Source organism: Myotis davidii, unplaced genomic scaffold (assembly GCF_000327345.1).
Source record: "Myotis davidii unplaced genomic scaffold, ASM32734v1 scaffold1115, whole genome shotgun sequence".
In the NCBI taxonomy this organism is placed as follows: domain Eukaryota; kingdom Metazoa; phylum Chordata; class Mammalia; order Chiroptera; family Vespertilionidae; genus Myotis; species Myotis davidii.
The window spans coordinates 1416737-1428584 of record NW_006287910.1 but is presented as its reverse complement, the minus strand read 5'-3'; the positions used below and the strand labels follow the sequence as shown (position 1 = coordinate 1428584).

Sequence of the window (11848 nt, the reverse complement as noted above, 5' to 3'; positions counted from 1 at the left end):
TGCTTTGAACCACTGGGAGCCTGAGATCCAGGCAGCCATGAATCCGAGTCACACAGCCAGAGATGGGATTGAAATGCAGGGCCTCCCAAATCCCAGCTCACATGCTACCTGGGCATCAGAACTTGCAAGGCCCACAGTCCAGTAACCAATAACCATAGAGGTCATTGGGTGCCACTGTCTTACAGAAGGAAGCCCCGGCCTCAGGGAAGGGGGTGGCCCCCGGATACTCCTGGCAGCGTGGCCCCAGGAGCAGGACCGCTTTTCTGCCTCTGGAGTTCCAACAGCCATGTCTGCACTAGTGCTCAAGGCTGTGAACACGCATGCCAGGAGCCCCGGCTTCGGAATGTACAGGGCAGGATGGCATGCTTCATGGAGCAGCCTCACTTACAGAGAACACTCTGTCTTCCCTCTGCTGGCGGCCATTAGGTGATGCCAACCTGCCGTCCTGGTTGGCAGCCCTTCCCTGTACACTCTTCAGTTTCCGTTGGGACTAGTTTGTGTTTTATTCTGTATTTGTGGAGCCGAGCTCTAAGTGCAGAAGTTGGGACCTCTCATCTCCATGGGTTCCACTTCTCATCACTACAACAGAGGAGAAGGGCCAGCTCCACCCCTCCTAGTCTGATTGCTTTGGGCCAGGTAGTTCTTTGGATGTCAGTTTCAACTGTGAATTGAGCTACCTTTCAGGACTTGTTTCATTCAGTCATCCTGGAAATATTTGTCATACCAGAGATGAGCAAGGTAGGCAAGGATTCTGTCCTGCAAAGCAGTCCGGTGTGGGCACCAGACATGAACTGACGAGTCACAGTCCAGTGTCCATAGGCAGCTGCCATAGCGATGGTGCAGGGTGGGGCAGCTCTGTGGAGTTCTGAGGAGCACTGTATGCTTAACCTGCCTGCTGCTGCTCTCCAGGTGCAATGCAGGGAACACTCTTTGCTCCAAATTGCTGACTGATGAGTCACCCTCCAGAACCTTGGGAAGTAAAACAGTGAGGGGACCTACGGATCAAGATCGAGGCACAGCAAGTTTATTAGGGAGGGCTGTTGGGATCCACACCTAGGGAGGGGGATTTGGAGGAGTGGATGAGGAAGTTGGGTGGCTAAGCAACTTCAACAAATGCCTCAACCTACCCCCTCAGGAAGTTCTGAAGTTCAGGGGATCCCAAAAAATTGTCCCAAATTGAGGTATGAAAGCTAGACCTTTATACCCCAACATGGACCAGGTATTGAAATGATCTGCCCCCAAGAAGAAGGCCTTGGGCCTGGGTGTGGGCGTGGGGAGGATAGGTGTGGTACATCTCTCCTGTATCTATACCCCTTCGTTTTCTCAGCCCCTCAAATCCCCAAAATAGATCTAAGAAGGGGAACACAATAGAGCCAGGGAAGGTTTAGGAAGAAATGAGGTATAAACTCAGACCTGAAGGAGTGGAAATTAACTAGGACGTGAGAGGAAAGAACATTAACAAGTTTCTAGGCTGAAGGAAGGGCATAGGCAGAGGCCCAGCGGTGGAGGGAAGGGAAAGGGAGAAAGTGCTTTTTATTTCAGGATGAAATAGCTGAATGTGGCCAGTGGACTTGGAGTCCAGTCCTGACTCTGCCATTTACTCAGAGTTACTTAAACTCTCCACATCTCAGTTTCTCTGTAAATGGGGATAGTAATACCTGCCTCCCCGTTGTTTTTAGGATGAGGTAAAATAACACATGCTTCATAAATGTTAGTTGCTATGTTTATTGCTCAGACTATAACAATGGTTGATGTGTTAAAAATACACCCCTTGCCCCTTCTATTATAGAAGAATAATTCGGGAATCGGCAAACTTTTCCTTAGTTTAAATAATCTAAGCTTGTGGACCATATGGTCTCTGTTTTAATTACTCAACTCTTCATTTTTAAATTTTATTTGTTGCTTTTTGAGAGAGAGAGGAAGGAAGGAGAGACAGAGAGAGAAACATCGATTCTCTCTCTCTCATTTGTTGTTCTACTTAAGTACTAGTGTGCATTCATTGGTTGATTCTTGTTTGTGCCCTAACCAGGGATTGAGCCCACAACCTTGGTTTATTGGGACAATGCTCTAAACAACTGAGGTATCTGACCAAGGCCTTAAGTACTCAACTCTTGTAGTGTAAAAGCACTGACTTAATAAGCAGTTGCCAAACTGATTTCTGAGGTGACTATACCACCAGCAAAATATGCATATTCCCCAGTATTCAATCTTTTTATTGACATTTGTTTTTCTTTCAGCCATTCTGATAGGTAAATAGACTTTTCTACTATAAGCAGCACTGCAATGAATACTCATGAATATTTTTATACTGTACACACATCCTTCATAATTAGGTGGGACTGTTTCCATAAGGTACATTCTTTTTGTTGTTGTTAATTCTCACCCGAGGATATTTCCTCTGTTGATTTTTAGAAAAAGTGGAAGGGAGGGGGAGACACAGAGAGAGAAACATCCATTAGAGAGAGACATCGATTGGTTGCCTGTGGGGCTAGGATTGTGTCCGCAACTGAGGTACGTGCCCCTGATGGAACTGAAGGATCCGTGGGCTGACGCTCTCCCACTGAGCCAAACTAGCTAGGGCTGTAAGGTACATTCTTTTTTAAAAAATATATTTTATTGACTTTTTACAGAGAGGAAGGGAGAGGGATAGAGAGCTAGAAACATCGATGAGAGAGAAACATCGATCAGCTGCCTCCTGCACACCCCCTACTGGGGATGTGCCCACAACCAAGGTACATGCCCTTGACCAGAATCGAACCTGGGATCTTTCAGTTGGCAGACTGACGCTCTATCCACTGAGCCAAACCGGTTAGGGCTGTAAGGTACATTCTTAAAACTAGAATTGGTGGGTCAAAGGGTGTGAAAAGTTGATTAAGTATGGCCAAACAGCCTTCTGAGAAGGTGGAGCCAATTTACCCGCCTACCAGGTAGGTATGTAATGCACATTTCCCCACCTCCTCACCAACACAGTGTATTACTCAATTTCAGTATGTTTTTTTAAATGAAATTGTACTTTAGATGATTGTTGTGTATCTGCTTCATAGAGTTGTTGTTGAGGACTTAAAGTACAGCGTAGAGCAGTGCCTGCCACACAGAGTGTCAATGGCTGTTAATTATTGTATGATTACTACTAATCAATCCATTCCATTTTTGTTTGCCTCTCTCTCTCTCTCTCTCCCTCTGAGTTCATCATCAGTATATTCAGGAGTGCTTTTCTCTGAAGAGCTCAAACATTCTACCTATAGAATGTAGTTAAACCTTGTCCATCTCTTCAGATGCTGGCCAGGAATTCAGGTACTGTGGGTTTTGCAGAATAGGGAAGTGTGGCAGGACCTTTCTAAGGTAACAAGACAGATCTGTGTCCCAGGTCAAAATTAGTTTGGAACAGAAATGGATTCCTCTAGGTTACAATGGCTTTCAAAGTTTTTGACTGCTACCTACTTTAGGAAATACACCAGGAACCAGAATAAACATATATATCCCAAACAAAAGTTTCAAAAAAACAACACTTGTTTCCTATTTATTCCATTTCATTGAAAATATGCTCATTGGGATCCACAATAAATAGATTTCAAAAAGCCACTATTGGGTTAAGACCAGCAGTCTAAAGAGCACTGTTCTAGGATCGAGGTCATAGATACTGGCCTTCTTGGCAATACAACTGGACTCATAGGACTTCAGTTTGGGGTACATTATTACCATTTCCTTTTCCTTCATTTCCTTGGGATGCTAGAGCTTATTCATTCATCAATTATTTTTACAAATAGCTCTTGGGCTTCTTATGCATTTGCCTAATACTAGTACGAATCAGTGGCAGGGAATAAGCTTTGAAGAGCAAGAGGCCAGGAACCTCATCTCCACCATTTGCTGGTGATTTTGGTGAAGTCTCTTCAGTTATCAAATGCTCAAGTTTTCTCCTCTGCAAATTGGGAGTAATAATAGGGGAAAAAAATCAATGAAGCATTAAGCACAGTGTCAGGCTCATAGTAAGCATTTAATGCAGTGGTTCCCAAGGTGTGATCCCCAGAGCAGCAGCATCCGAGAGTCACCTGGAATTTGTCAGAAATGCAATTCTTTTACTCCAGGGTAACTTGTTTTATAAGAGGTCTTCCAGATGCTTCTGATGCATGCTCAAGCTTTAAAAGCTCAGGCTCAATACATGGTAACTATTAACAATTAGTACTTGAGGCTGCAGAGACGAGCAGTGGGCAGATCAGGAAAGGCTGACGGGGCTAAAGTTAAGCACTAAGGTACCAGCAACACCCACAGGTAAGGCTTCCGACCTGCCTGCCTCCGCGTCCCCCTTCCCTCCTGCCTCCACCCTCCTTCCTCCGCCACCGAGAGCGCTTGCTAATTGTTGGGGTCTCTGGACAGTCACCGCCCACCCAATCGCGTCAACTGAGAGGGGCGGGGCCGGGCGCGGCGAGAGCGGCGCGTTTATTGGCTACGGGGCGGGGAGGGGCGGGGCTGCGCGTGCGCAGCGCCGGGACGCGCCCCTGGCGGCCGTTAAAAATGGCGACCGTCACCGAGCTGAAGGCTGGTGAGTGCGAGTGGGGGGCTTGCCAGGTGGAATGCAGCTGGTCCACAGCCCGTGAAAAGGATGGGTCGAAAGGAGGGCGCGCGGAGAGGAGTCAGCCTTTCCGGGCGGTCTCTCTGCGGCGCCAGGGCCTGCGCAGCCGGCTGCTGTGGTGGCCGCTGTGCTAGGACCCTGGAGGAACGGGTTGCACGGGTTAGTTTTTAAACCGGCTTCGAGCTGGAGCAGGAGTCGCAGAATCTGCAGGTGCCTGGGAGGTCTGCAGTTCTGCGCCTGGGGCCTCTGGCGCCTCTTTCTGGACCCGCCTTGGCGTGGGCCGTCCACGCGAGGATCATGTATGCAAGTCTCCACAACCATTCTAGGTGGTAGGCACGACCCTAAGCCATTTCTGCATCCTTGCAACCTGGGAGATAGGGCCCGGTTTTCCATCGGGAGAAACGGGGGGTAGAAAGTTGCCCGGCCTGGCCATTCTGCTGTCTTTGTGGGAAAAGTTCCGCAAAGGCGAGAGTCCTTAGGCTGATAACGATTGTGCACCGTTAGTTCTGGCGCGGATGTCCAGACGGGAGTAGTCATGATTATAATTGCCGGCGCTTGAGCCTTATACGCCAGGCTCGGCCCCTGTGCTACGTACGTACTTGATCCCACTGACAACCCCGTGCCCACTTCAGAGATGAGGAAGTTGGGGTGCTGCGAGGTGAAATAGCTCGCCCGCCCCCCTCCCCCCAGATGATCCAACCAGAAGGAGGCGGAGCGTGAGGACCGTTAACGCTGCACCCGAGCTCAGGTCTTCTTCTTCTTTTTTTTTTTTAATTTATTGATTTTTTACAGAGAGGAAGGTAGAGGGATAAAGAGTTAGAAACATCGATGAGAGAGAAACATCGATCAGCTGCCTCCTGCACACTCCCTACTGGGGATGTGCCTGCAACCAAGGTACATGCTCTTGATTGGAATGGAACCTGGGACCCTTCAGTCTGCAGGCTGATGCCCTATCCACTGAACCAAACCAGCCAGGGCAGGAGCTCAGGTCTTGATGGGGCGTGGCACTGCCCCACTCCTGGAACCAGTTCCAGTTTTCAGGGGCCTGAAGTCAGTGATTCTCGGAGCTTTCGCGGGAGGGTCAGCATCTCTTGGAGATGAATCAGTTGCGGTGGGCATGCATGTATATTTGTGGCCCTGGGCATGCCTTTCCCGCAAGAACAGCCTTCCCGGAAATCGGTGCGCCCTCTCCCTGGGAAGCAGCTCACACAGAATTGCACACAACTTCAGAGGCGTTATGCTTAGGGTTACACACCAGGTTATGAGCCCATTTATTTCTTCTTTTTTAAAAAATATATTTTATTGATTTTTTACAGAGAGGAAGAGAGAGAGTCAGAGACATCAATGAGAGAGAAACATCAATCAGTTGCCTCCTGCACACTCCCCCGCCCCCATTGGGGATGTGCCCGCAACCAAAGTACATGCCCTTGACCAGAATCGAACCTGGGACCCTTCAGTCCGCAGGCTGACGCTCTATCCACTGAGCCAAACCGGTCAGGGTGAGCCCGTTTCTGAAGTGGTTATGGCACTGTTTTAAGCACGATAGCAGAGGAAAGGGCAAAATGAAACGGGACCCTAGAAGAACTCTGTGAGTGGGGAATTGGGGGTGTTGCGCACAGAGGTAGGGAGCCCTTTATGGGGTTTTTTCTGCATGCCCCAGTTCTGAATATGCTTTGTGTCCGAGAAACTCAGTGAAAATGTGTTTGCCAATCACGTATGTTTTATGAGCTGTTGTGGTTTTTTTTAAAGCATTTTCACATTTTCCCACCTCACTTGGTTCTGTCTCTGAGAAGCAGAATCTTGTTGGAGAGGCAACTGAGGCCCAAGGAGGCGATCAGCCCCCGAAGTGGTGGTGAGATATGCTAGGTTTCTTAATTCCAGCTTCATTCATTTCTCGGCTGAGTTTGAGGCTGTGCTGTGTGCTTACAGAGTAATTGGGACAAGATCCTCCTTGCCAGTGGAAAAAATATCTCTATGAAACTTCCAAAGATGGAATTAGAGAACAGGGGTTAGGTTACGATCCCAAGAATACGATAAGTTTGTACGTTCCTTTTATGGGCCTATTACAAAGTCTGATTTGGTGATAACTGTATGTACTTAACATGCCTGCACAAAAGTTTGAGAGGATGATTTTAAAATAAGGGTAAGGTTAAAGTCTCATCTAGATTGTATCTCTTTAATTATATGACCAGGTTTTTAAAAATATATATATTTTTATTGATTTCAGAGAAGAAGGGAGAGGGAGAGAAAGATAGAAACATCAATGATGAGAGGGAATCATTGATTGGCTGCCTCCTGCATGCCCTACATTGGGGATTGAGCCCAAAACCCGGACCAGCCAGGAGTCGAACCCAGGAATCGAACGGTGCCTGGTTCATAGGTCAACACTGACACACTGAGCCATGCTGACCAGGCAAAGTTTTTGTTTTGTTGTTGTTGTTGTTTAGTATATTTCTTTATTGATTTCAGAAAGGCAGGGAGAGGGAGAGAGAGATAGAAACATCAATGAGAGAATCATTGATAGGCTGCCTCTTGCACGCCCCCTACTGGGGATCGAGCCCGCAACCAGGGCTTGTGTCCTTGGTTAGAATCGAACCTGGGACCCTTCAGTCCACAGGCCAGTGCTCTATCCACTGAGCCAAACCGGCTAGGGCCAGGGAGGGTTTTTATTGTTATTTATCAAAGCTTAAAAAATACTTGTGTTCCTGGACTCTCTTTATGAATTTTCATTATTGTTTACTTATTTGGTGCCTTTGACAGGGCACAGTACAGTATTAAACTATATTGATTACATCCAGTAGTATACAGCACTGTATTATAATGCTCCTAGGTAGCATTTATTGAGCTCTTACTTTGGTCTTCTAGGCACTGTGGGTGAGATGTGTTGGTGCTCTGGAGTTCTTAGTTAGTTAGCCATTAGGGACAATTTGAAAACAAAAAGAAGGTTGTAGACCCCTGCAAGTGATGGTGCCAATTCAGCCCTTGCCTTTACTATCCATACTAATATTTATTGCTCAATTGCATTATCACAACTGCTGATATTTGTTATAATGACCCTTGTTCATCAAGAAGTTAGGTTACATTGAGCATATATAGGCTTGATTTCTCAAGAGGGCAGTGATAAACTCTGTGTTAGATTTCTAACGAGGCTTAAAATTTCAAAATCCTTTTGTTTTAAGGAATTAATGCATAATTGTCTTTAAAAAACAAACAAACAAACAAAAGCCCTAACATAAAACCCACCTTTTCATTTAGAATGAGCCATTCCCCAAGAGTTCTGGATATGAAAGGTTTTTATACAAAAGACAGGGCACATGCCTTCCTTTTATGGAGTGTACTTATAATCTTTAATCATCTTTTTTTCTGGACCAGAGGTTTTTAGGGACACGCAGAACCTGTCTGCAGTGATAAATATTCTAGAAAATATATGAGACACTGGAGGTTAGGTTCAGGTCCCAGTGTGCTGACTATAGTTCTATTTCCCCTTTTTTCCTCAACCAGGAATGTGACAATGTTGGAAGAATAAACTTGAATTTGTTTAAATATATTAAAATAGTACATCATTGCAACTTGGGGACTTTATTTTTTATTACAAACATGGCTTGTGATAGCTAATGTGATCATTGTTCGGTTCATCACAGTGTTGAGATTGAAAGCTGTTGTTAGGCCATTTACCTTTTTAAATCATTTTCTTTAAAGTAAGCCTAAGAATGACAAAGTTTATTCTATAGTTGAAGCATTAATGTTTTATATTGAACAGTTTTAAAGGACACCTTGGAAAAAAGAGGAGTCTTAGGGCATTTAAAAGCAAGAATTCGAGCCGAAGTTTTCAAAGCCCTAGATGATGAAAGTGAACCCCGACCAACATTGTCTCATGAAAACCTTCTTATTAATGAATTAATCCGGGAGTATTTGGAATTCAACAAATATAAGTATACATCGTCTGTTCTCATAGCAGGTAAGAGGTATCATTAGTCATGTGAGGCAAAATCTTCTTCCCTTCCACCATTTCTAAGTATTTAGCCTGAAAATCTAATTCCATTACAAAACAGCGTCATCTGAGTGACTGGGACATAAAATCATCTGAGTGATTAGGACATATAAACCTACTTTTGCCCCACCCTGTACATACTTTTAATGCCCTTAAGGCAGTGGTTCTCAACCTGTGGGTCGAGACCCATTTGGTGGTTGAACGACCCTTTCACAGGGGTCGCCTAAGACCATCCTGCATATCAGATATTTACATTACGATTCATAACAGTAGCAACATTACAGTTATGAAGTAGCAACAAAAATAATTTTATGGTTGGGCCACAACATGAGGAACTGTATTTAAAGGGCCAGAAGGTTGAGAACCACTGCCTTAAGGTTTTTTGTGTGTTTTTGTTTGCCTTTTTTTAGAGAGGGAAGAAGGGACATTGATCAATTGTCTCTCAAACATGCCCCAATCGGGGATCAGACCCGAAACCTGGGTATGTGACCTGACCGGGAATCGAACCCACAACCTTTTGGTGTATGAGACGATGCTCCAACCAGCTGACCCACATTTCCAGAGCTAATTCCCTTAAGGTTTAATCTATGCTTTAAAACTATTTCATGACTTAAAGATGTCCTCTTCAAAGAAAAGAACTCATAAAGTAGATTTTTGGAAGAGAGAATGAATTCTTTGTGATGCCAGAACTTTCCATTACAGATCTTTTATTTAATATTAAACACGTCTTAATAAAAACTGATAATTTTTATTGGTTTCAGGAACTTTAATATCAGTATCTCCACTTTCCTCCCTTTGTTATAGATGTTTGAATAATACCATTAATACTCAGAAAAGAAGAACATTATGAAAATACCATTAATTACATGTCTTGGATTTGAGCTTCCCTAGAGTGAAATATAGTGACAATAGTCAAGTTTCATATTAAATGCCTTGGCTTTTTAAAAAAATTGAGATATATACAACATACAATATACTTTACTTTTTTTAGTATAAAGTTCTGTGGATTTTGCCAAGTGCATACAATTGTGTAACTACCACCACAGTCACAATGTAGAACATTTCCATCACCCCCAAAATTTTCTGTGCCCTTTGTAGTCAACTTCTTTACCTACTCCTTACCCCTAGCAACCACTGACCTGTTGTTATCTCTGCCTATCATTTGCCTTTTCCAGAATGTCCTATAAATAGAACCATATCGGATATAGACTTTGGAGTTGGCTTCCTTTCCCAGCATAATACTTTTGAGATTCAGCCATGTTGACTTTTTTCTTTCCCTGAATAGCATTCCATTGTGTCAGTTGATGGACATTGGGCAATTATGAATCTAGCTGTCATAAACATTCACAAAAGCTTTTTGTGTGAACATAGGTTTTACTCTCTGCTGGGTAAAGAGCTAAGAGTGGGATTGCTGGGTTGTGTGTTGTAAGTATATGTTTACCTGGATAAGAAACTGTTCAGCTATTTTGCTAGTGCCTGTGCCATTTTTGCTCTCCTACCAACAAAGTATGAGGTTTCCAGTTGCCCTATATCCTTGCCAGCATTTAATATTCAGGTTAATTTTATTTTTAGAGTTATTGCCACCAAATGGATATTGGTACTGGCGTGTGTTGAATTCACAAAAACAGACTGCTGAAGCCTAGTATTGCAGAAACAGTATTTCTCTAACCAAAAATTAGATTAAAAATGAGTTTAGATGAAATCACCTGTATTAAGCTATATATTTAACAAAATATTTTGAAAGTCATAAAAGCATACGTTGCATCTGCCATCATTATTTTCCAAAAATCTGAAAAACGTGTATATCTAGTAAGTATGTTTCTTAACAAAATTATGTTTGCTTTTTAGACTGATACTCAGTGTTTTTATGATTCCCCCCCCCGCTAGAATCTGGTCAACCTGTAGTTCCACTGGACCGGCAGTTTCTCATCCGAGAACTAAATGCATTTGAAGAATCAAAGGATAATACAATGTAAGAACTTATTTTTAAAATAAACTTTCAGATATTGTTGTTTTGGAGTCACAATCTCATAGGGAGGTTTTATTTCATTTTAATCCAGCAGGTATTTATTTGGGTCTAGTGTTTGTCTAGCACTGCCCCAAATCCAAGGTATGCAGCAGTAAATGGAGCTAAAATTCCCCTGATTTCAGAGGACTGAATAGCCCTACCCCTTCCTAAGGGGCACTCCTCTTGGCTTTTTGATCCATCCTTTTTTTCTTCTGATGCTTTTGCTCTATCAGTCATTTTCTTCCTCAGATATAACTCATCCTCCCCATAGCTTTCTTCATTTCAATTTAGTAATGTACTCAGATTTCCCCTCTCCAAAAAAAAAAACCTGTCAATGTCCAACCCCAAGCTCCGTTTTACCACTTAACAGTGAAAATCAACCCTCTGCTTTTATTATCCACTCTGGTCTTCCCTGCATCTTAAATTCTCCCCACACCATTTACAAAAAACTACGCTCTTAAAAAGAAGACCAACCACTTTCTAGTAGTTTCTTAGTTCTTTTCCTACTTCAGTGTTAATTAAACATTTTCTGGAGGATCCCTGAATGGGGAAAAAAATGCATATAGGCACCTGGGAACATAGCTCAAAGCAGTCTTTTCCTAGCAAGGAATTGTTCTGAAGTCTTACGTTTTCTCTTCCCAAAAATTTGTTGAATTTTTTCATCCTACTTCATGGTGTAATTGTTTTACCATAAAAATATTTTAAATGACATACCAATTAAAATGAACTTTCCCACAGATCTTTGTATGAAATGGTTCTGGGGTCATATGCCACTTTTATTCTGTAGTTTGTACCAAGTCTCTCCTTGAGTTTCTGCAGCATTTTGTAATATTGATTTCACTCTTCCTTAAAACATTTTTTGTCATAAAAAATGTTTTGTCTTTTGTGATCCTTTACTGCCTTGATTTTCCTGCCTCCCTACCCCTCTCCACAGTGTCTTTATTGGGTTCCTTTGGGGTTCCTTTAAATTGTGGGCACTCCCCAAGTTTTATCCTTTTCTTCTTGTCCCATTGCCCACTTTTCTAAGTATTCTTGAGTCTTTAATGATATCTCCATGCTGATGACTCACACAATGAAGCCACAATGCTGTAATAACCTAGTCTCTAAAGTTGCAGAGTGCTGTTACCTAAATGAGCTTGATTCATTACAAGTGAGTTTAGCCCACACTCAAGGGGAGGGCAGTTAGGCACCACCTTTTGAGGGGAAGGGAATGTCATAATTTTTTTAAAAATTTTTTGTTTTATTGCTTAAAGTATTACAAACAAACAAGCCACTCACA

At 43.3% G+C, this 11848-nt stretch overlaps 1 protein-coding gene across 2 annotated transcripts in view; it reads left to right on the top strand.

Moving 5' to 3' along the window:
* Positions 1 to 4465: 4465 nt before the first annotated feature.
* Positions 4466 to 11848, top strand: part of FOPNL (FGFR1OP N-terminal like) — a 16476-nt gene continuing 9093 nt past the window's right edge. For both annotated transcript variants that reach the window (XM_006759690.2, XM_015561309.1), the window contains exons 1-3: positions 4466 to 4540; positions 8331 to 8528; positions 10449 to 10533. In XM_006759690.2, the coding sequence (XP_006759753.1) occupies positions 4513 to 4540; positions 8331 to 8528; positions 10449 to 10533 (311 nt within the window). In that variant the 5' untranslated portion in view covers positions 4466 to 4512. The remainder of the gene's footprint in view (positions 4541 to 8330; positions 8529 to 10448; positions 10534 to 11848) is intronic.